The following is a 24951-nucleotide window of genomic DNA, read 5'->3' as shown; positions in this document are numbered from 1 at the left end:
AGAATTGTTTCCCTTGTGGTTCTTTCCATTCTATTCATGATACTGAGTGCTTCACAAACACTGATCTTTATAACAGTTTGCAGTGTGGAAGGATGACATTGTCCTTGTTTTGGAGGAAAAGAAGTATTAACATCAAGTTCGGCTGTTGTCTGACTTTTGCTTTTACTTAAAAATATTTGGAACCTGATTTTTCAGGACCTGTTGTCATTATGAGTAAAATATTATTTGTCCCTTTGTCCTGTTACCTTAGCCATTGCAATGGTGAAAGGTCAGAATTTCCTCAGACCAGAACTGGAATCTTCTACTAAGCATGAAAAATGCAGAATAACCTTGGTTCAAGTTGGTTTGAGTGATTTAATGGCTGACGTAGAGCTACTTTCTAGAATGTGTAAGGATCACTTCTAATGTTCCATGCTTTAGCCAAGGACCATCCTTTATCTTTTCACCTCACTTGCTAGATCCTGCAACCAGTTATAAAGATCCTTCTGACAGAGTTTATTTTGCCTCTTCAGAGATCAATCAGAGATCATTTCAAAGATGGATCATATTTGCCAGATGAAACAGAGGTTTTATCACATTTTATCCCTCCCCTCTCCTTTACTGTAAGACTCACAGGAGTGTTTGTCCCTTTTTGCTCCTCTCCGCCTCCTTCTCCTGATTTTCCATCTGTATTCTAATCAGACAGCACTCTCCTCCATGCTGTCTACGTGTCAAAAAGGACGTCTGGGTTTAAAACCTAAGAGTGCAAAAATAGGTGTAGGAAGTTAAACAGCAGTATTCCAGACAGGTTAATGCATGAAAGATCTGGAAGCATCTTGAAATAGAATCTTACACAGGAAGTGTGAGACAACCCCAAGCATAAGCTGCATTTGCATTTTGATGAAGGAAATGATTTACAGAAACACATGGAAACAAAAACAGTCTTATTTTGGGAATTGGTTTGGGTTTGGGTTTTTTTGATGTTATTTATGAAGCAGTATAGAGGATTCTAGATTTTGAGATGCATTTGAAGATGATGATCATATTCTATTTCATTAGTAGCATACCGAGGAGCAAAGGCAAATGGATGAGAACGCACAGGATAAAATACAACACATACGAGACACAGACACAAAATGTTAAGACTCTGTGCCTACCATTTCAAAAGCCTAGCTCCTTGTATCAACACCTTCCTTGTAAAAATTCAATATTCCATCTTTGTAGTCAGGTAGATACATGTGGGAATGGCCATCTCATTGTCCTGCAAAATCCAACAAAGGTAGGAACAGAAGACAAACAATAAAGTTATGTTTCAGCATTATAACAGTTTTTGTTTGGTGTCACAGCTCTGAAGATGTTTCAAACATCTTTAGCAACTCCACAGAGATTCAGCATTCCTGAAAGTTTTAAATGTATAGTATTTTATATCTTTAGTGTATTTATAGAGCTGGAATTCAACGTCAGGATTCTGGGCATGGCACATCTCTTAAGTTCTGTTGGTTACTGTATATTTCACTGTAATCCCTATATAGAATCAATTCATTATGTTCAACTTTGAGTATGTACAGGGAAGTTAAAAAACACCAAAGAGTTCCAGTCAGTATTTAAATTGCTTTTCACTAAGTGGCACTGGAATCTTCTAGAGAAAACACATTCTGCTGCTGCTATTCCAGACTCATGTTCTGGTCCTCTCAGGGGAATTCACTGAGCGGAAAAAGTTGATTATTAACTGAAGTTCTGTAGGACACAACTTACTCTATGTTGTAACTACTGAGCATCACATTAATACTTAAAGGAAAGTCACTTTCATCCATATACACAGGTATTTAGCAAACTGGAGATGTGCAATTAACTTTAGTCATTATTCTTCAGGTTTACAAAGAAGACCTACCTCAGCTGAAACAGCAAAGTAAAGAGAAAAACCATTCTGTGCCCTTCCTGAAAAGAGAACGAGCACCTGAGGACAGCTTGAAGTTGCAGTTTATACATGGGTAGAGTAATATTAGATAATATTTGGTTTTCTTTCCTGACTGTTGAAACATCCTAGCAATGTTAATTCACATCAGAGCATTTAGCAAAGCATTTTTCATTTTTACCTACAATTGATTTGTCATTATTACTGTGGGCAATTTTTGTGATATCATAGATTCTCTTTATTCAGTTGTACTTGTTGAAGAACGAGACCAGTTTACAGTGCTGTAACCACGCAATAAGTAATGCATAAATGTTACGTTCAATACATAAGTGTTGCATTGGCCTACAAGGGTGCTGGAGAGGGATTCTTCATTAGGGACTATAGTGATAAGACAAGGGGTGATGGGCTCAAACTGAAACAAGGGAAGTTCAGGCTAGATATAAGGCAGAAGCTCTTCCCTGTGATGGTGCTGAGGCGTTGGCACAGGGTGCCCAGAGAAGCTGTGGCTGCCCCATCCCTGGCAGTGTTTAAGGCCAGGTTGGACACAGGGGCTTGGAGCAAGCAGCTCTAGTGGAAGGGGTCCCTGCCTGTGGCAGGGGTTGGAACTGGATGATCTTAAGATCCTTTCCAACCCAAATCATTCTATGGTTCTGTGATTCTAGTATAACTTGGTTTGTATTTACTTCAGTTACAGAGGCTATGACTGTCGAAATAACTTGTTCTACACACAAACTGGAGAAGTAGTGTATCACATTGCTGCTGTGGCTGTTGTATATAACAGGCAACAACACACTCAGAGGCTGTATCTTGGTCATGATGATGACATCCTCAGCCTAAGCATTCACCCAGTGAAAGACTATGTTGCTACTGGACAGGTGGGTGTTTAGAAATGACCATTAGCAAAACATGATAATAAATGCCCTTTACAATATGGAATTAGGAAAAACATGATTCTCTTTGTGAGAATATATGTGTGATATAGTGTTTCCTCCTAAATATGGGTAAGCTGTGTATTGTTTCCTGTATCCCTCCCAAACAGCTGAGGAGCACTGGACTGGAAACTATCCAAGGTGATTATTAAATTATTCCTATGTAACAGGAGAACTTACAATCTTATGCTATGGCCTTGCAAACAATCTTACATTCACTTTGAAACTCTGCTTTCATCTGTAAAATGCAGGAGCCGTATTTCATCTATATCCTGGGAGATTTGGGGATTTCATTAGGTAGTCTTGGTATTTTTGTACTGTAGTAGCATTCAAAAGCCTTACTCGGATAAAGGTTGTTTTATGTTGGGCACTCTACAGATATCTGGTACTGAATCTGATATGTTCAATATATTCATATATGATAATAAATTATGTCATTAACATGATAACATATGCTGATGATTTAGAGACTGACTAGTGATATTTCTCTAAAAGAGGAAATGAATCTTGAAGAAGATAAAAGTAGTTACCTCTGGAGTGTTTCAAAGCTGTGATAGTGCTAATTACTGCTGTAGGTGTGCTTTGAACTCCTCTGAGCTGATATTCCAATTAACCCTCTGATTTAGGTTGGAAGAGATGCTGCTATTCACGTCTGGGACACACAGACCCTGAAATGTTTATCACTGCTCAAAGGCCAGCATCAAAGAGGAGTGTGTGCACTGGATTTTTCAGGTAAGCCACAACCTACATTGATCTAAATGCTTAATTAAAAAGCAGTACTTCTGATGAAATCTTCATTTGAGGAGCCAGACAAATTTACAAGCACTACAAATTCTACGCAGAAATTGTTTTGATAACAGTTAAAACAGCTGACAGTTTTGATAACTCTAGTGTGTGTAGTAACGGCAGTCATGGGCCTTCTGTCAACTGATCAATAACTGATGTCTGTGATGGCTAATCCATAATACCAAGTGTACAGATAGGACTCCGGTGTCTGCCTACATGGTGGCATAATAATTTAAAACCAGGCAGAATGGTGGCGTGAAGTATACACATGAGAGGGAAATGTGATCTGTAGGCTCAGACAGTTCTTCCCATTTGCCAACAATTCCCATATTTTAGTGAGTTTAAAGAAGTAAATATGACGAATTTTCCTACTTGTCTTTCTGAGATGGATGACCTCAGTTGTCTCAGTTCTCAAAGAGTAAATCCTGTGCTCAGCATTGAAAAACATCATCCATATGGTGGTGACTTACATACGTCTGCATCTTTACAGAAGTGCTTACAAATCCATTCTCCCTTTTTCTATTTTTGTAATTAGATTACTTTACCTGAGCTATCCTTTTTCCTATCTGATTTTTTTTTCAATTAGATGCAATTTATTTCATATTCTCCTCTCTAGAAATGTGGTAAGAATTCACTAGGACATAGATCACAGTTACGAGACATGGCTTTAAAAAAGAAGTTTTACTTTCACAAAGATAAGTCTGTGGAACTGAGTCATATTCCATTATCAGAAGAGGAGTCCTGGTGTTCATCCAAGAACTGGAATTCAAATGTGATATTGCTGATCCACTGTGGTGTGTAACCAAGCTCTGAAGGTAGATATGGTAGCAGAAGTGAAAACGGATAAGGATGAGCTAACTGACATAACGTACAGGGATGTTAAAACACTTCTGATCATGATCCCTAGTTGAACAAATGCTCATATATTTAGAAAATACCTTGTGGTTTTTAACCGTTAGATTCCTGTATAGATGTACTCCATGTATCAGAATCCATCTCCCTCCATAAAAACCTAAAGAATAAACTGGCCACATACTCTGTGGACATAAATCCATACAAAAACATTAATGGTAGGCACTACTGACATCATTACAGCCTTGCTTAAGGACCTGATCCTGAGAATGCACACATTGCATTCCTAACTGGCTTTAGTTAGGATTCTTGGCATAGAGAGGAGCAGATAGTTGTGCAAATATGCACCTCACTATGGGATCACAGTGCTGCTTTGGTCTTGTGTAAGCAGTTTTCATTGTGTTAATAATAGGTATTTCTAAATTAGGTTCAGGTCACACTTCTTGAAGTTTAAAGGAAGAAACCTAAAACTCCCAACCTTTTTTTGGCTGTACTTAACCTGGTAGGTGACTCTGTACTCCCAGTTCTCTCTGCCCTTACTCACTTGCTAAAACATCTGCTACTGGCCATTACTGAAAGCATGTGCAGGGCTGGACCACTTCTGTAGGACCTTTCTGATGAAGTTATGATTCAAAGATTATGAGTTCAGTCATGCAATATTTGGCTGTGCCCCCTGGTGGCTAATTTAACTTCTGTAATTGTGGATAGTAATTGGAGTGTATAGTCCATAGTAGTGCATAAACCCTCCTGTTTCAAGGGAATAAAACATTGCATTCTTACCAACAAAATTTTGTCAACATGTTCCATTTACATAATTGAGTTACCACTAAAAATAGTTGTCATCAAAACATACAAATATACCTCTTAAATGGTGCACATTATTGCATATTTGCCTTTCATATCAGCTATCATGATAGCATTTTATCTCACTAAAACTGTTACAGAATAGTTCTTCTGTCTCTTTTCTTATTAACTTTGTGTCTCCTTGTTTGTTTCTATTTAATTTTTAATAAACTTGGTTTTGGTTTCCTGTCCTGTTTTTTACCTTCCTTCCTCCTTGCCTTCTTACACTCCTTCCATCTAGGCCTACTTCATTCAACTGTGAACTCTTTTCCTCTTTCTGTAATTCCCCTTCTCCTTCTTGACTTGCTTCTCATAGAACTCAGTCACTAAATACAGTGAGCCCAGCCTAGCTTGTGAGAACCAGGTTCCAAATTTCAGCCTGGTGAACTTTGCAGTAGTTCTATGGAATAATTCATAGAATCATAGAATGGTTTGGGTTGGAAAGGACCTTAAGGTCATCCAATTCCAACCCCCTGCTGTGGGCAGGGACACCTCACACTAAACCATCCCACCCAAGGCTTCATCCAACCTGGCCTTCAACGCTGCCAGGGGTGGAACATTCACAACTTCCTTGGGCAACCCATTCCAGTGCCTCAGCACCCTCACAGGAAAGAATTTCCTCCTTAGATCCAATCTAAACTTCCCCTGTTTCAGTTTTAACCCGTTACCCCTTGTCCTGTCACTACAGTCCCTGATGAAGAGTCCCTCCTCAGCATCCCTATAGCCCCCCTTCAGATACTGGAAAGCTGCTCTGAGGTCTCCACGCAGCCTTCTCTTCTGCAGGCCGACCAGCCCCAACTTTCTCAGCCTACCAGTGGCACTTCTACAACCTGTGAAGTTCAATTTTCTTATCATATACTCTAACAGTTACAGTTTAGCTTTTTAGACTTTTCCAATTTCATGACAGGAGTTTGTCTCTAGAAGTTTGTCAACAGTGATCTTGTTTCTTGTTATGTCGTACACGTAGCAAGGATGCCTAGGTAGAGTTGAATTATGTATGATCTTCTGTCCTTGCCTTTCTTCCCCTCATTATCAGTAGTGCTGTGTCTTTCTGCAGTCAAGAGATGATAGCCAGCAGTTATATTTAGCCTTACAATTTTTTATCATACTTGCAGTTTCATTACATTGTCTATTAACTTTTAACCACCCATTTCGGTACACACTCATAATTCTTGTCATCATCTCAGGCACAAGAAAAGAAGCACCATCTGATCAGAAATGTTTCGAATGTTTTGGAGTACTTGGACTTTATGGAATTGACTTTCATTGTCTTGTTTGATCCTACCTTCCTTCCTTGTCCTTAAACACAGGGATGTTTTGTGTCTGCCTTTGGGAAAGATCAATGGTTTCATAAGGAATAGGAATTTTAAAAGAAACTAAATTATAATAGAAGATAATAAAGCCAAAATAACACCTTTTATAGATAAGAATAGATCCTTGTACTAAATACAGTTAAAAATCATAGAATCATGGAATGGGTTGGATAGGAAGGGACCTTAAAGCTCATCCAGTTCCAACCCCCTGCCATGGGCAGGGACACCTTCCACTGGAGCAGCTTGCTCCAAGCCCCTGTGTCCAACCTGGCCTTGAGCACTGCCAGGGATGGGGAAGCCACAGCTTCTCTGGGCACCCTGTGCCAGCGCTTCAACACCCGCACAGGGAAGAGCTTCTGCCTTATATCTAACCCCTCAGTTTAAGTCTGAACCCATCACCCCTTTTCCTATCACTCCAGTCCCTGATGAAGAGTCCCTCCCAGCATCCCTATAGGCCCCCTTCAGGTACTGGAAGGCTGCTCTGAGGTCTCCACGCAGCCTTCTCTTCTCCAGGCTGAACAGCCCCAACTTTCTCAGCCTGTCTTCATACAGGAGGAGCTCCAGCCCTTGATCATCCTTGTGGCCTCCTCTGGACTTGCTTCAACAGCTCCATGTCCTTTGTATAAGAATAAGAGTGTAATTAAGCAGAAAACACTTTTTGTCACCTATAACACAATCTGGTGTGTCTCTGATAAGGGTGATGACATATTGAAGTCACCTTGGTTAACAAGAGGAAGGTGGGCTCATGGATTAGTAGAGTGCTCTATGAAATCTTGATGTGTCATTACACAATAGGTATTCACTTTGGTGCTATCGCACTTGTGGATAAAACTGTCTGCAGATAAAGACTTGGTCATCTTAAGAGGTTGGGCAGGTTGACTGTCTTGGTTCACTTGTCTAATTCTGCATGCCGTCTGCTTTAGGAACTGAAGGCCATCAGTGAATCTGAACCTTAATCTCTCATAGCCTTTTGCTTCATTTACAGTACATCATTTGAGATTCAGTTTATGGTGTATTTGTTTTGTTCATTGCCTGTTTTCAGCTAAAGCCGTAGTACCTTTAACATTGCATATTACTTCTGTACAGCTGATGGAAAATGTTTGGCATCTGTTGGGCTCGATGATAATCATGCCATTGTGTTTTGGGATTGGAAAAAGGGAGAAAAGCTAGCAACAACCAGGTAAGAATACACCTCAGAATGAATGTTCCCCATGGTCACATTTTTCTATATAGTACCAACCACATTTATTACTATGCTTACAGGAAAAAACAAAACATCTCTCTGCAAACCAAATGGTGTTTCAGAGCAATATATCCAGATTACAAACCTTGGGATGTAAAGCTTAGTGTTTGGAACTCATGTGAACTACTTCTGTCGAGAGATCCCTAACATTTCTGTTAGATAGCAACATTGACATTGTAGCTTATTCAATGACTTATAAGTGAAGTTCATATTTTCTTTCAGTTTTATATCCCGATTCAGGGCAGAAGTCATCAGAGATGTGATATATTCCTTTATGCATTAGATGACATGCTGGGTTCCATCAGTGCACATAACCAGATCACTTTCTAAAAAGCAAAAAGTGTTCCCTGTAATAGAAGCAGATTTTTCAAGGTCTACTGATCTAGTCTTTTTTCTGAGTCAGCTGTTTCTGAGATATTTACTCTTTGCGGTTTCTAACTGAAAGCTTAGATAATAACCTGAGAGTGAAGAAGCTTTTGCTGTTGCTTGACGGGACCAGTGTTGCGGAGAGAATGGGATTACACTCTACATATTTACTTTTTTCCTTCTAAAATATTGAACTGCAAAATCTTCTTTATTATAGAATCATAGAACAGTTTGGGTTGGAAGGAACCTTCAAAGCTCATCTAGTCTGAGCCCCCTGTGATGAGCAGGGACATCTTCAACTAGATCAAGTATGAATGTCCCCTGTGATTTATAATAATCTAGTTGTATATGATAGAAGAATCAAAGTGTTTGAGAGCCTTCTTTCTGTCTTACCCTTGGGCAAACCAAATGTACCTCTAGAGTTGTGCAGATACCGTGTAAGCATGGGCCTGTGTATCAGAAAGGCAAGGACTTAATTTCATATGCTGACAGAAACTATGTAAGGTCTAGCACAGGTCAATATAAATTATTAGTATAACTGCAAAAAAGTGCCTGTAAAAGATAAGTTACTTTTATTATTATATAGTGACATGTTCCAGAAGAAATAAGATTTTCTCATTGCAGCACTATCTGTTCGCTGTATACCATTGCTGAAGAAAGAAACACTCTGATCCAAGTGTGTGGGTACCATGATCTATATCAGCTATATCATGTTGTCTCAGGCATCCCCTTTATCAGGCAGCAAGATTTCCGATCCTGCTTAAAATCTCTGGTGTGGGGCTTGCTTAGCAACAGTGTTGTCTGTGCTGGAAAACGTGACATTTTCTTTTGCTTTGCAATCCTGGTTTCACTGTCTGCACACAGATTGTGCTTCAGATGACACAAGTGAAAGAAATACCACGTATATTCCCACAGAGACCTGTTAAGTTTAAAAACAAGGTGATGATGGGCTGTATGGCTCCCTGTCTCATGTTGCTCACAGGACAGATAGGAGATTTAGTACTCAGGTTGTTTTCAGTGTATAAAGCTGCATGTACCCAACGGTTCTACTATGGTCACTAACCTATTATTTTGAAAATACTCAAGAGTCCTGAAAGAGAGCATAAAGAAAGAGTTTATCTTCTAAAATATTCCAATTTATTGTTTATATTTTTGAAGTGCCTAAAAAGTCCCCCATTCTGGCAGGCACAGGAAGACATACAAAGAGAGAGACAAAAAGCAAGACAGGAGGGTTTACGTCTGAATTTTAGATGTATGCCTCATGTGACAAGACGTATCTGACATGAATAGAGAAGAGATTCAGACCAGCCCTGTGGAGAAGGGCTTGGGGGTGCTGGTCGATGAGAAAATGAACATGAGCCGGCTGCAGTGTGTGCTTTCAGCCCAGAAACCAACCGTATCCTGGGCTGCATCCAAAGGAGCGTGACCAGCAGGGCGAAGGAGGTGATCCTGCCCCTCTGCTCTGCTCTTGTGAGACCTCACCTGGAGCATTGTGTGCAGTTCTGGTGCCCTCAACATAAAAAGGACATGGAACTGTTGGAACAAGTCCAGAGGAGGCCACGAGGATGATCAGGACTGGAGCACCTCCCGTGTGAAGACAGGCTGAGGAAGTTGGGGCTGTTCCGCCTGGAGAAGAGAAGGCTGCGTGGAGACCTCAGAGCAGCCTTCCAGTACCTGAAGGGGGCCTATAGGGATGCTGGGGAGGGACTCTTCATCAGGGACTGTAGTGACAGGACAAGGGGTAACAGGTTAAAACTTAAACAGGGGAAGTTTAGATTGGATCTAAGGAAGAAATTCTTTCCTGTTAGGGTGGTGAGGCACTGGAATGGGTTGCCCAGGGAGGTTGTGAGTGCTCCATCCCTGGCAGTGTTCAAGGCCAGGTTGGACGGAGCCTTGGGTGGGATGGTTTAGTGAGAGGTGTCCCTGCCCATGGCAGGGGGGTTGGAACTGGATGATCTCAAGGTCCTTTCCAACCCTGACCTTTCTATGATTCTATAATTCTATTGTATGATCTTTGCAGACAAGAAGAATAGGACATCTCCTTACAATCATCTAGACCCACAAGAAGAATTCATCTAAAGGACTAATTCTGAAAAATGAAGTGTGCATTCACTCTATGCAAACATACATTATGTTTATTCTGGAGTTATTTAATATTTGTTTCTAATGAATATTCTCTTTGTTTAATCTTTTTAAGATAATTTATTTCTGCATGACTTCTCAGTTTTCTTTGCCTGTTGCAATGTTCAGAATATCCTGTTGTTTATTTGTTTTAATTGCATCCTGGATAAATTATACAGCTTGTTTCCCTATCTTGCCTCTACAATCTTCTGTCTAGTTTCATTAAAATCCTCCTTATTGAGTGAGTATAGCTTTTAGAATCAAAACGTATCTGAGCTTCCCTCGCCAGCTTCTCGTGCCTCATATGCTGAGGCACTGATGGTCCAGTGTTGTGTGTTAGTGGACTGCAATCCCTAAGGGAGCTGAGGGGGGCATTGTCAAATGCCTTTGCAATCTAAATCAATGAACATCGTGTTCTGATACTTCATTCTATAAGAGCAAAATTCCTGTGCCAGCTCCTTAGAACACAAGGACACAAAGGAAATCAGGGTAGAAACGTACCGTCCAGATCTCATGTGTCAGCGCTATTCATCCTACCGCAGATGCAGACGTACTCTCATCATCTTACAGGGACTCCTGCACTGGGATGCAATTAGTTTGGTTTTGCACTCTGGGCAGTACATTTTGCCTGCGTGAAAGGTGCTTCCAGAAGCAGCAGTGTAACTGGCCTGATCTGAAAGGCTGGGCATTATTATAGCAAAGTAGATGAACAAAAGAAGAAGGAATTGCAAGATGTACTTCAGATGTCAGAGGGGTTAAAGGACTGTTTTTCATCTAGCTGATTCACCTAAAGAAAACACTGAATCCAAGGAGGGTATCAGAACCATGTGATTTCCAGAGCTACTAAATCTGATAGATGAAAGTGCCATTGCCACAAGACAAGACCTGGAAATACATACTGAAAAGCTGGGGAGTGTTGGTTTTGGTATTCTATAAAACACTGAGATATAAATAATTACTCCTTTTTGCAATGCTGAAACTTAAACTACAAATTCCTGTAAACACATACTCCAACAAGAATAGTTTAATTACCCAAGAACTGAATTAGAAGGTGTATGTGCTGCTGAATTAACTGTTACCTAAACTATAATTATATAATTTGGGTTTTTAGTTCTTGCCTTGAAGCACAGTATGTTAAACACTTCCTTGTTTTCCTTGACTATTTACAGTGCTTCAGTTCTTACCCACTTAAATATTTATGTTGTCCTTTACACCTTCTCTTAATTGCACTGACCTTTGTAGCTGGCTTCTTCATGACTTAGCTGAACTGAAATTCAGTGGGAGACAATTTTTATTCACCAGGTTTGTGAAGGTTTCCAGGGCTAAACTCTTGCAGATTGGAAACACAGTGCTCTACTTTCTATTGGATAGGGTAAGGATGGGAGGGATAATGAGGACATAGCCTCTGTGTCTCATCCGCCAATCCTCACTGTGTTACAGACCCATAGCTGCACCAGGAGTAGGACAGTCATGGTGATAAGATTCTCATTGCTAAAGACCATATTATTCCATACAATGAAACGCCTGTTTAGAACAAAACAATTTGAAATGTTAGCTCATCTCTTACCATGTACTTTTATTTTTCATTTTTATTGCAGGGGCCATAAAGATAAAATATTTGTAGTGAAGTGTAATCCACATCATGTAGACAAACTAGTCACAGTTGGGATGAAACACATCAAGTTTTGGCAGCAAACAGGTACTTTATTGAATATTTTATACGTAATTTGTTTGAGACTGTGTATACTTTTAATACATGAACACTATGTTCTCGGTTTAAGAATTTGTTTTATTCGTAAAGCAATTTTCTGATTACCAAAATAAGAGAGGGATAAAAACCTACCTCTGAATCAGCAAATGTCCCAGTAGACCTTTCTTTTCGGAAGACGTTTCCAGCTACTTGTTTTTTAGCTCTATTCATACAATTATGGATTTCTGCTGAACAAGCATCCTTGGCTCACAGAAAAATCACAGTCCTTTAATTTACTTGGGCAGATTATGACCCTTGTGAAAGCATCTGCTGGTAACTGCAAATCTTAGGTGCCTCTGGCCCACTGCTGGAAACAGTAGTGTTTGTTCTTCAGGTATTGTTGGGACACTTCTGCAACCTTTCAGTTTCAAGACAAAGCTGGTTTTCAGTCACCAGAGATGACTTCCAGAGATGACTTCCAGAGTTGGAAGTATATGTTTCACGGTGCAGGCAGGTTTGAGGATGGACCTTAAAATGTGTGCCTGGGCAAAACAAAAAAGAAACGAAAAAATAGGGTGTTTTGCAGAAGTTGAGTTATAACAATTTGGGCTAAAATTCATAACACGTTATCACAAGAACCAAGATATCAGGGTAATCTATTTGCGGTATGACACAAAAGGTTTGTTTCCTTTTCTAAATAATGAAAAATGAAAGTGTATTTTCCATTATTTAAAAACAGGATAAGATTCTGCAGGCTAATAAGCAAAATATTCAGAATGGGAAGTAGCTGTTGGTCTAGAATTGGGTCAGACTGAGAAAGAGCTGGTTTCTGATTGAGGGTGGTTTTATTCTTCATGATATTTTGTTCTTCATGACTTTTAATTGCATAGACACTACATGGGCACTTGGTCAAAAGATCTTGGAGAGCATCTTCTGTGTGTAAGGTTGGAAGGGCAAGGGCAGCTAAAAATAGAACTCAAGACAACTCAGAATCAGGTAGCTTTATGGAGCTCCTATACCTACACCATACTTGACAGTGTTCAAGTGGTTTAGGTGCTCCCAGATTAAAAATTACATTTTTCCCTGCGTATTTTATGTTTAGGGTATTTTTGTGATGATTAAATACACTTTCAGTGCTGCTTGCTAAATTCCATTGCAGGAATTTGCATTAAGCAGTATCTTATTCAAAGTACAGTCTCTTTGCAATAAAAATGGTGTATTCTGAATTAAGATTTGCTCCATGGGACTCTGGATGTGGTGTTAATTGTGAAATACACAATGACTTGACAAAAGGATGCCACTGCTATTTTATTTTGTACTTATATGTATATTTTAATCTATAAGTACTCAATTCATGGATGCATACAGCCACTCCTGCTTTCTGAACTGAAGTCACACTGTGGCAACTTGGTTCTCTGACGAACAAAACAGGAGCAAATCCTGCCATTTATTCTGCAGAACTGCTGCCAAATTGCCAGGTAGCTAGTGGACAAGTAAAACGAACCTCTTGTATCTCAGGTGTAGTTGTGGTCACCTTTAAAGAGAAAATGCTCGGCAGGAGCTTGGCAGGCTGTTTTGGGCAAAAGCCATCCTGCCAGCCATTGTGTTAGTCCTTTTTACACATTTCCTCCCTAAATTTTCCATTTGCTTGGAAAGAGCAGTCTGAAAAATAAAGTCTGTGCTGCTTCAAAACTGTCATTACTACATTGATTTTCTTCTATTATGTTTGTCCCGTGTACTCTGTTTTCAGTATTTCTCTGATCTACTCTATCACAGATAATCAAAAGGGATGATGGGGTCAAGACATTTGTCTTTACAGCGCTGTGGCTGCAAACTGAAATCAAGACAGATTCCTTTTGTTCATGGTGCAGGTGGAGGCTTTACATCAAAACGAGGAACGTTTGGAACTACTGGAAAACTGGAAACTATGATGAGTGTCTCATACGGGCGAATAGAAGATCTGGTTTTCTCTGGTGCTGCCACCGGAGACATTTATATCTGGAAGGATACTCTGTTGCTGAAGACAGTGAAAGCCCATGATGGACCTGTATTTGCCATGCATGCATTGGATAAGGTATTTAGCACCTGATGTGACCCATGCATCTTTATTGGTTCTGTTGGAGCACTGGATTTTAGAAGTGTGTAACTAACATACCTTCCAGTGAAGTTACTCAGGGTAACTTGATGTGTATGTGAGCAATACATTGTCCTGCATTGCATTAACACTGAAGATGCTTTAATAATCAAAACCATAACAGAAAATGAGTTGAACTGTATGAATCTGAATGTGATTAAAATCACAAACCCAATATTAATGTGTTCTGTTATTTGATAGACATTTATTTGTAAGCACCATGTCGTTATGTCCTTGCTGTCTGACTAATAGCTTTCTGACCTGGGAATATGCAGCATTTATTTCTCACTGAGAAAGAATGCACTCAAGCTTGTCATTGTCATATTTGTAAACCCCAGGAGAGTAACAGGAGCCATTCATTGCCCCTTCAACCTGATCCCAAAAATATGTTTGCATTATCAGTTTCCCAAAAAATGAAACATGAATTTTTAATAGTATTATCACTGTCTCTTAAACAATCAAGACTTTGAATATCCAAAGCTTTTGTTTCTCTGAGTTATTTATTCCAGATAGCAAAAGTATTTTTCTTAAGCTGCATCAAGAAATCTTTAGAAGAAACTATGGCAAAATACATTATTGACATCACACGAACGAGGTTGGGGCAAAGTTTTGCCATTGGCAGTTTGAAGATGCTGATAATGGAACATCCTTTTTGAGGTTATAGTTTCAACTTCAAAAGTATAGCAGGAGGAGAAGAATATTAACTATAAACATTTTTATAGATCAAGGTCACTTAAAATCCCTGCAGCTCAGTCCTTTCTGGCCCTAGCTGATTGTTCCTAGCTTTTCCATCAGTTTTTCTGTTTGATCTTGGCACTCCATCTTCTGAACATCCTCTTCCCTTACTTTTTTCTTGGTTAGTTATTTATGCTGTATTTTACACTCACTTGGCACATATAAAGAGAATCTACCAAGGGTATTAATCAAAGAATTGGTTCCTATGCATTATTAGAACTCAGTTTGAAGCATCTGCTAAGTGAAACTATTTTACTAGCTACTTGTCTGCAGATGAAGCACATATTTTTCCATAGCTTATTTTCACACGCAGAAAAATGTTATGGTCCAGCATTACTACTTACAATAGTGTTCAATCTGCAGGGTTGTCAGTCTTTATAACACTAAAAAACCAACTCTCTAATCTTATCACCTTCTATATTTTTTTTCATAGGTGTAGGCTCCAGCATTTTTAATTCGACACATAAATAAAATGCAGAGGAGAATTTATACTGTCCTTGGACATGTCTTTTTAAATGTTGACATTTGTCTGTTTCCATTCTGTGATCACACAGGGGTTTGTAACTGGTGGAAAAGATGGAATCGTGGCTCTGTGGGATGATATGTTTGAACGATGTCTGAAGACATACGCTATTAAAAGAGCAGCACTATCTGCTAGTTCTAAAGGTATTATTTTTCAGTGTGTTTTAATAAGAACTATATGCAGGAAGGCTGGTATAACGGCAGCAATAGGTGTTAAAACTTACCAGGAAACAAAGGGAACTGTAATATATTACTTACTACTCCATGCTGTAATTCTCTGTTTGGATCGCTGCAAGTTGCATTTCACACAGTCTTTGCCTTTTCTAGTTTGCTCTGCTATTTCCTCCTCTATTCCGTGACATTTGGCTTTGTTTTCACTAAAGAAATGATTCTAAAAAGAAATGCCACAAGCCTGTGAGTCTGGCTGCTCCAAAGCCTGTTCTTTTGAGCAGCTAGCTGCCTCAGCTGGACACGTTTCATGTAGTGAGACCAAGGTCCCTGTGAGCTGGAAAGCCCTGTTAAATTGTACTTCCAGCAGGCATCAGGTGAAAGCCTGTACAGTGACATTCACAGCTAATGACAGACTTAACATCCATGGTGCTGGAGCAGCTGAACCCCTGGTACACTGTCACTGCTAAAGCAGTAAAATACCAGCCTTTATATTGCCACAGTATAGACTAGCACAAGCTCCCCTCCTTTGAACTGTTAATTAAATCCAGGGATTATGTAGTAGTTTGATCAGGCAAATGTATCTCATGTTTCATGATTTTAAAGAGATTTTAATTTTAGGTAATATCAGCTGTATAAACTATGGGTGATATGAGGCTGTTTTTGATTTCACAATAAAAACCTTAAATTAACTTTTTTATATTCTTTAGGTTTACTGCTAGAAGACAATCCCTCAATTCGAGCCATCAGTCTAGGACATGGGCATATACTAGTGGGAACTAAAAATGGAGAGATACTTGAAATTGATAAAAGTGGTCCTATGACTCTTCTTGTTCAGGTACGGTATGGATCTCCCGTATCAAAATATTCCCTGTAGAAACAGAAGACATTGTAAGATTTTCCCAGTCCTTTCCTTTCTGTTTTCATTAAACCTCTTGGCCACCATTCCTTTCCTGACTTAGGCAGAAGTTGATGCTTTCTTATGTAAATGACTTTGAAATTCACTGTGGATTCAGAATTCTGAAGGTGAAATGAACAGTCCAATAGGTCCAAAGGCTGATGAAGCCTTTTATGATTTTTGTAGACGATATAGCTTAAAGAGATCTCTTTTTGCAAGCCAAAGTTTTTTGCAAAGTTTGGTTAAAGCAAATCATATATATGCCCACTGCTATATTTGAAGATGCATTGGTTTAGTGTCTTAACCCTAAATTCTGTATGTAGAAAATCCTATGTATAATCTGTCAAGCTGTTACTTTTTGTTGTCTGTAACTGACTAAATTAACATTATATCTTACATTGGTTCTTTAGTATTTTTCTTCCAAGTCAGTTCTAATCACACAAAATAATCTTTCAAATTGTCATTGCCTGCATGACAGCCTTGCTAACCTGAAGGTAAAGTTGTAAATTATTTAACTCATTCACTAATTTGGAGTTGCAACCTCATCCTTATATATTTGTCTTCAGATGAATACTAAGGTTGTCAGATATAAAATTGCCTTAGAATTACCTGATTGCTGTGAGTTTTCTGAGAAAGTGTTGTAATTGTCATCCATCTAAAATGACATCTTTAAATGCATCAGCTTGAGCCAAAATAGAGAATCCATAAGGTGTAATCAAGATGTGATGAGAGTTCCTCCCCTTTTCCTGTTATTGGTATCCTTCTATCTCAACAAAACCAGTTACCAAACTGAAATCCAGATTGAGAATAATGAGAAATGATTTCACCTTGAACTGCAGGGCCAGCAAGCTGTGGCAAGTTGAAAACTGGGTTCTGAGGAAAGATTAAAAGAACTGAATATGTGTGTGTTGGACAAAGAAGTTCTTCAGGATCTCAAAAGTGACAGAAGCCTTGAAGACAAATTAACCCATGTTGGGATTTCAGGATAAAGTCATGTTTTGGCATCACTATTTCTTGTTCATTTCAAGTCTGGAAGAGAGAGCGTTAGAAGCATAGGAATTGCAGCTAGTAACAGTGGAGGAGACTATGGAAAAGTATATTTTAGATGGTTATCAGAGGAAACAGACCAAACTGTCAGGTCTCTTTGAATGTGGAGTTTGAGAGGAGATGGTGAAAGCCTTATTGCCTGGGACTTGTAAAGTACTACATAAACCCAAATGCATTATTTTCTCTTATATTCAATGATTCCCTTTAGGGACATATGGAAGGAGAAGTCTGGGGCTTGGCAGCTCACCCTCTCTTGCCTGTCTGCGCAACGGTGAGTGATGATAAAACACTCCGAATCTGGGAGCTCTCCTCCCAGCACCGCATGCTGGCCGTGAGGAAACTCAAAAAAGGTAATTCTCATTTGGCCATACACTGTGATGGTCATGATGCTACTCTGTTCCTGTAACAGTCCTATCCTTGTTTTCAATGCTCATCACAGGCATTAATTAGGTAGGAAGAGGACACAGTCATTAAGAAATTAGAAGCATAGGAAGTGAATTGTCTTTGACATGTGTCAAGTCAATGAGAAGGGTAGAAAGAAAAAGGATGATAATCTATTGTAATGAATGATAATAAAATTAACTTTAATATATTTTCATTGGATTCCAAGTGGAATGACTTGACCTTGGAATCATTTTCCTTTCTAAGAATACTTATTTAAGGCTAGCATATTTTTTTGCTGACATTAAAAAGTTTTCTTATGAAGACAAATGTAAAATGTTCTGCATGGTGAGCACTATCAGTGGCAACATGAACTTTGCATGTTATTCTAACTTCTCTGAAAAGGAACAGTTTTCCTGCCCTCTCCTCTGTATAAAGTTGGATGAGCTATGCTGAAATGCTGTCTTCCCAAAATTACTCTTATTTCATTTATTCATCAGTATCCTTTAGGAAGTTTTCTGATGGAAGTTCAACATGCTTCATTTTCAGTCACAGATCCAGAGCACAGGAACTCTAATTGGATGAGAAAACCAGAGTCAGGTGAACTCAGAGATGGAGGATAATAGGTTTATGAGAGAGTATGGTCAGAAATAATGGTGAGGCCAAAAGTAAGTGGAGGAAGTGTAGTACATCTCTGTTTTAAATGTGTTTCACCTGACAAGAACCATTATTCAGTCGTATAATGAAGAAGCTTTCAGTGTAGTATCCCTAGAAGACATGTAGTTATGCTGCCTATAAGTGTTTGAATTTTCCATCTGGATGTCCTTTCTGTTGTTTTGTTTTGTTTTGGATGTTTGCCATCATTGGCGTGTTTAGAACACAGCTGCAAGGTGGTATTTGCACCTAAACCCATTCCAGGTCTTATCAAATCACAGAGGGTACATTCCCGCTTAGTGAAATGTTAATCATAGCCCTCCTATCACATAATACATTGGTTTTAATAACAAATCTATTTAAAAGGTATAGACTTGATATAAAAACCTTTCAGTTGCAGTTTATTGATGGTTTTCTCACTTTCAAGTTTGCAAACCTGAAGATATTCCCTCCCCTTTTCTTCTGCAGGTGGACGATGCTGTGCCTTTTCTCCCGATGGGAAAGCCTTGGCTGTAGGCTTGAATGACGGGAGTTTTCTAGTGGTAAATGCAGACACTGTTGAAGACATGGTCTCTTTTCACCACAGAAAGGAAATGATCTCAGATATAAAGTTTTCACGAGGTATAATCAGATGATAAGGTGAAAGGGCAGCATTTATCTTGGAGTTTGGTTTTCTTCTCTACACAGAAGAGTGAATGTTCAGGTCGACTGGCTTTATGTGTGCTCCATTGAAATACTTTACAGTTCTGTATGGTTGTATGCAACCCAGTATAATGGGGCCCACCCCAAACTTGTGCATTTGGTTGGTCTACAGCAGTAAAAATGCATAACAATAATAATTATAGCATGTACAGCTTTAATAACCTCAATGTCTCTTCTTTACAGAATCAGGGAAGTACCTGGCTGTGGCTTCCCATGATAATTTTGTAGATATTTACAATGTGCTTACCAGCAAAAGAGTTGGCATTTGTAAAGGTGCATCCAGCTATATCACGCACATTGACTGGGACTCGAGAGGTAAAATGTTTGACCGGAGATACAGATTTAAAATGCCTGTGAAACAGAATACCAGAAAGCTGTTCTCGTACCACTTATTAGCATAAACTGTCACTACTAATGCAAATGATGTTTCAATATTAAGCACCATATGGGTTCAGTGCAATTACATTTGCTGGTGTCCAATTTGCTTGCTTCTTTGCTGATCATTACATGGCAATCACTGCAATGAAGTTAGAGAGCCTTATTGTCACAGCTAATTACATCTAGCAGGACTGATAATGAACTCTTGCAAATAAGCCTTCCCAGACCTAATATGATTCTGTGTGGAAACACCTGTGTGTCTGAGCCCTGCTTCCCCTGTTGTGCTAGTCCCAAAATGTGGTGCAAGCTCACTGCCCACAACAGGAGCTAAATTCCTTGCAGAATTCATTCAGGTCTGAGTGCCATTCTTAAGCTGGAAATAGAAAGCCATGCTACAGCTGAGCTGGTACTGTGTGCCTGCTTAAAACCCTCATAATCTGGCTACTGACAGTTGTAAAGTAATAATAGCAAGTTGTCTAATACTACCTGTAGTAGCCAGTTCTTGGATGTAATGCATGGGCAGATATAAAGTATAAGAAAACTGAGAATTCGTTGTGTCCTTTGTGGTATTTATTGGAAACTAACTGAATTTCTAGATGTAAAGGATTAATATACTAAATTGTATAAACTGCATTATACAGGTCAGGTAGGAAGGGCATGATGCTTCTATAGCATATTGCATTTCTGTTTGTCAGTGACCCCCAACAGACTGACTATATATAGCTCACGTAACAAAGGTCAAGAAGCCCAGTGAAAATAGAGCATTGCTGGAACTGCACTAGTTCATATCAGTTGATAATCTAATGTACAATCAATTGCATTCAGGATTATCTTTGTAGTATCACAGCTTTTATATGAGTATAGTAAACTTCATATGGAAGAACAATTTGGTGTGTCACTGGACTATATGCCAGTCCAACACTGCAAAACAGGATCTTAAGTGCATTTAGCTTTTGGCAAAGCTGTCTTGCAGAATTATTATGAAAATTAAAAGCACGCACATTTATGGTTTTTACTTTTCATTATCATGGTGATGAAAACACAAGCAAAATATTTCTTATGAGAAGAACATGATTTGCTGCAAGACAGTAATTTTTTAGGGATGCTGGATAATATTTAAAATACTGCTTCTGCAGTGAATCAAGAGTATAGGATTCTTCTGAGAGTGATTTGAAGCCTCTGCTTTAGCTTACCCCTAGAAATCTCTTCACTCAATCAAAAGAAAGTTCAGAATATTCATGATAATGAATAAGAATCATAATAAACTCTTATTTCATACCCAGGAAAGTTATTGCAAGTCAATTCTGGTGCCAAAGAACAGCTATTTTTTGAAGCACCAAGGGGGAAAAGGCATATTATAAGAATTGCTGAGGTACGAATTATGCTTATTGGATCTTTTTACTGTGAAAGTTATTTTTCAGGACTGTTGAAAATTAGCATTTTTTGTCTTCAAATGGTATAGCTTTTCCTTTTGAAATACAACAGAATTAGATGTAATCATTCTGTATAGCATCTTTCCTAGCCTTTGTAAATGGTAGGACTTGCAAGCTTCTGCTTGTATCTCTAAATTTATTGCTGGTTGTTTAATAGCAGTCATTTTCCATAACCCCTTTCCTGAAAAGTCACCTGTTTTCATAGAATCATAGAATTTTAGAATGGTTTGGGTTGGGAAGGACCTTAAGATCATCCAGTTCCAACCCCTGCCATGGTTTTCTCTGTAATGAGTGTTCATTTAGTTTATACCCTCTCTAAAGAGTATGGCCTGGATTTAATGATGTGAATCATTTGTGACACATAATTCTTTTGCAAAACTGCCAGTGTTTAGCACCTCAGAAAATCTTTCAGGAGATTTGTATCGAAATCCTGCTTTACCTTGGAAAAGTGGGAATATTTGAGGTTTTAAGCCTTTTGATGATGATAAGCAGTTTGTATTAATAAGCTGTAAACAGTGAATAGTTCCTAAACCACTAAAATTAAGCTAAAATCAAACAGAGAAAAATACAGGTGTGAAACCAATGTGCATTTGATGTATTAAGACAATATCTTCTGGGGATATTTTGATTGCAGGTAGAGAAAATAGAGTGGGACACCTGGACATGTGTACTTGGCTCTACTTGTGAAGGAATTTGGCCCATGCACAGTGACGTGACTGTTGTGAATGCAGCCAGCCTTACAAAAGATGGAACGCTATTAGCTACAGGAGATGATTTTGGGTTTGTGAAGCTTTTTTCATATCCAGTGAAGGTAATAAATGCATTTATTTCTGTGACTAGATGCTGCAGAAGCAAAGGAATTAAGGAAGACACTGTTTGTGGTATGTCAGGCTTCTAACATGGGAATTCTTTGTGCTACCCAGGGCCAACATGCAAAATTCAAGAAGTACGTGGGTCACAGCGCACAGGTAACCAACGTGCGGTGGTTACACAATGATTCTGTGCTGCTGACTGTAGGTGGTGCTGATACAGCTTTGATGATCTGGACCAGAGAATTATTGGGCATTCAGGAGAGTAAGCTGGTTGATAGTGAAGAATCAGACACAGATGCAGAAGAAGATGGAGGTAAACAGGCTTGTATGAAGCATGGCTTTAATTTAGACTCACACAGGAATTTAACTTGAAGTGGGCAAGAAACATTCCTGTGCTAAAGCTCAGTGTAGGGAGAACTTGGTAGGATTTGTTTCCTTCCTTTTATTGGTGTAGATCTTGTTTTCTGCTCTTACACTGTGAAACAAGGGTAGTTCGTTTTATTTTATGTTTTATTTTCCTAAGGTTATGATAGTGATGTTGCAAGAGAAAAAGCAATTGACTATACCACTAAGATCTATGCAGTAAGCATCCGAGAAATGGAGGGGACAAAACCACATCAGCAGCTGAAGGAAGTTTCAGTAGAAGAGAGGTATGTCACACAAAGGCATTCATTTCTAAATGTACGTTGCATTCTTTCGAATCTCTGTTCATGCAACTAAAATTTGTCCTTAAAAATAAGACAGGAATAGGCAAATTCACAAGATAATATTTAAAATGGTGCTTAAGGTATTAATATGATGGAGAATAATAAGTATACATCAGTTAAACATCTGTGAGTGTTGTGTTCTCTGCTACTGTCACATAAGCAGTTATATTCTTTCCTAATTAGTAGGTGTAGCTGCGCATGTGTGTGCAGCAGGGCTTTGGGGACAGGGTGAACTTGTAAATGCTTTGTAATTGAGGCTTTTGGTGATGTTTTCATTGAAAGGTTTTCAGCTGGTTATAATTGTGTCAGGTTGTTACTGTTAAAGCTGAAATTTCCCATGGCACACGTTGGCCTTAGGCTGAACTATTCTGGGAAAAATAAGCTGGAAGGAGAACAGTATTGGAGAGGACAGTAAAGAAAAGAGGTAAGAGCTGAGCATAGAGAGTGAAGTCCACTGGAACGTAGACCTAGGGGAGTGGGTGAGTAAAAACTCTGACTGGGACAGGATTGCTGCTAGAGAAGAATCTATAACCTGTAAAGTACATTCCCCTTCCTAATCTAGACCAGTAAATCTACACCAGTGAATCCAGCTGATTTCTCAACTGTGAATCCGTGCAGCCTCTTTATAGAATTTCTTTTTATCAGTGGTCATTCTTTCATCATGAGTTTTCTTGCCTTCGCCCAACGTTGGGCGCTGACAAAAGGCTGCTGTGGGTTAACCCACAGAAACAATTTAAGCTTGATTGTTTGCCCTCAGTTTGCCCAGAACACGTGACTAGCAGCAATTCAGCAATGGCATATTGTTCTCCCCAGGGATCCTGCCCTAGTTAGAGAGCAGGATACATGTCCTCAGGGAGTACAGCAGGTGCAGAAGGAAGCACTGGTGCACTGCGGGATCCCTGCTGCAAGGTACTGCAGAAGATTAGAGTGCTGGGTGCAGAAAGAGGCTGGGTGGCAAGAAGAGAGCTCTGGAGCCTGTGGAGAGCTGTGTTCTGCTTCTGTCACAGGGCTCTGGGTGGTGGCTGGCAAAGAGAGTATTCTGCAGGCAGCCTCTTACCATGTCCCACCTCAATTCCAGAGGAGTACAGCTGAATTTGCAGGAAAACTGCACGCTCATGGCTGCAAATGGAGATCAGTTAAGCAGTGTGTTGAACAAACATGTAACACATTGAACAGATGAAGGTCTGAGGTTCTCTTACCTGACTATGGAAAACTAGTGCTATCTTCTGAGATTTTTGGCTTTAAATCTCCCTGGTGTCCTGATTTGCAAGATGCAAAATGGAGTGAGGAATAGTTCCCGATATCATGCAGACCTTTGAAAAATGAATTTGTTTAGTTTTTAAAGCTCTGAAGGAATGGATAGAAAGCGATCATAACATTTTCACCCAGTATTTGAATAGGACAGCAGAAGTTGGGTGTGAAAAATGAGAAGAAAAATGGTGCACCCCCTTATTTTCATCACATTTTAACAAAAACATGCAATAGAAAGATTGGTCTTTTTTTTTTCAGTGGAATACTGAACCATAAACATTTCTTTTCCCCTTCTTTTAAGGATCTCTCCATTTCCTCATTTACTCATATAACGTCTTTCCTCCTCCATTTTTCTCTAAAAAGGCATAGGGTATTATCTAGTAATGTTTTCAGATTGAATTAAAAAAAAAGGAAACTATTTTATTTTGGGGTAATAGGACTGAACTGTTATTACACATGAAATTACAAGTGCCAGTGGTACACCAGATGTTTTACACCAGAAACCCTTGTACCTTCCAGCTGCTTTATTCGGCTTTGATGATGCAAAAGCAACTGTAGAGCCAGTTTAATTGACCAATTAAGCTGAGCTTAAAATTGTTTTGTACTAGTGAATTACCAGCAATAGGAGCACAAGCATCAGTCTCTTCTGGAGTTTGCCAGTACTATTTTCAGTCCAGGAGTGAAAACCACCACAGTCCCTTTGGGTCCATAGAAAGCTTCCCTTCCTGAAACCTGGCCCTGGATCTGCTCTCTGATGCAAGCAAGTATCCAGCTTCTCTGAGGAGTATCTGCCTGCCACATACACTTCCTGACTTCTGATTCTGTCCACATCCTCAGTCCTACAATGCATAAGCTGATTCAGCTGATTCAGCAACACAACTGCTGTGCTGCTGTGGAGGAAAGCATCCTGCAATGAACAGGCAGTTTGCTGTTTTCAGCCTTTTAAACAAAACCAGTGGTACTGCAGAGCAGGCTTCCTGCTTGTCACACTAACTGATAATGCCTAATGCAGGGAAAATGTGCTTTGTACTATCCAATGCCACAAAGCAACACTGAAGCTGGAAGCTCTTCTAGTGTTTCCACACTACCCAC

At 39.3% G+C, this 24951-nt stretch overlaps 1 protein-coding gene across 1 annotated transcript in view; it reads left to right on the top strand.

The window, feature by feature from the left end:
• The window catches only part of EML6 (EMAP like 6), a 116907-nt gene that overhangs the window by 64731 nt on the left and 27225 nt on the right, over positions 1–24951 (top strand). The window contains exons 13-27 of the mRNA XM_065682510.1: positions 1852–1970; positions 2583–2769; positions 3450–3555; positions 7704–7797; positions 11946–12046; positions 13909–14111; positions 15461–15572; positions 16307–16434; positions 17750–17891; positions 19045–19197; positions 19462–19593; positions 20940–21028; positions 21724–21900; positions 22013–22214; positions 22425–22551. Of these exons, the coding sequence (XP_065538582.1) occupies positions 1852–1970; positions 2583–2769; positions 3450–3555; positions 7704–7797; positions 11946–12046; positions 13909–14111; positions 15461–15572; positions 16307–16434; positions 17750–17891; positions 19045–19197; positions 19462–19593; positions 20940–21028; positions 21724–21900; positions 22013–22214; positions 22425–22551 (2072 nt within the window). The remainder of the gene's footprint in view (positions 1–1851; positions 1971–2582; positions 2770–3449; positions 3556–7703; positions 7798–11945; positions 12047–13908; positions 14112–15460; positions 15573–16306; positions 16435–17749; positions 17892–19044; positions 19198–19461; positions 19594–20939; positions 21029–21723; positions 21901–22012; positions 22215–22424; positions 22552–24951) is intronic.

The sequence above is a fragment of the Lathamus discolor genome, chromosome 5, assembly GCF_037157495.1.
Source record: "Lathamus discolor isolate bLatDis1 chromosome 5, bLatDis1.hap1, whole genome shotgun sequence".
Taxonomy (NCBI): domain Eukaryota; kingdom Metazoa; phylum Chordata; class Aves; order Psittaciformes; family Psittacidae; genus Lathamus; species Lathamus discolor.
The sequence above is the reverse complement of the archived record's forward strand: the minus strand, read 5'-3'. Positions and strand labels throughout refer to the sequence as shown.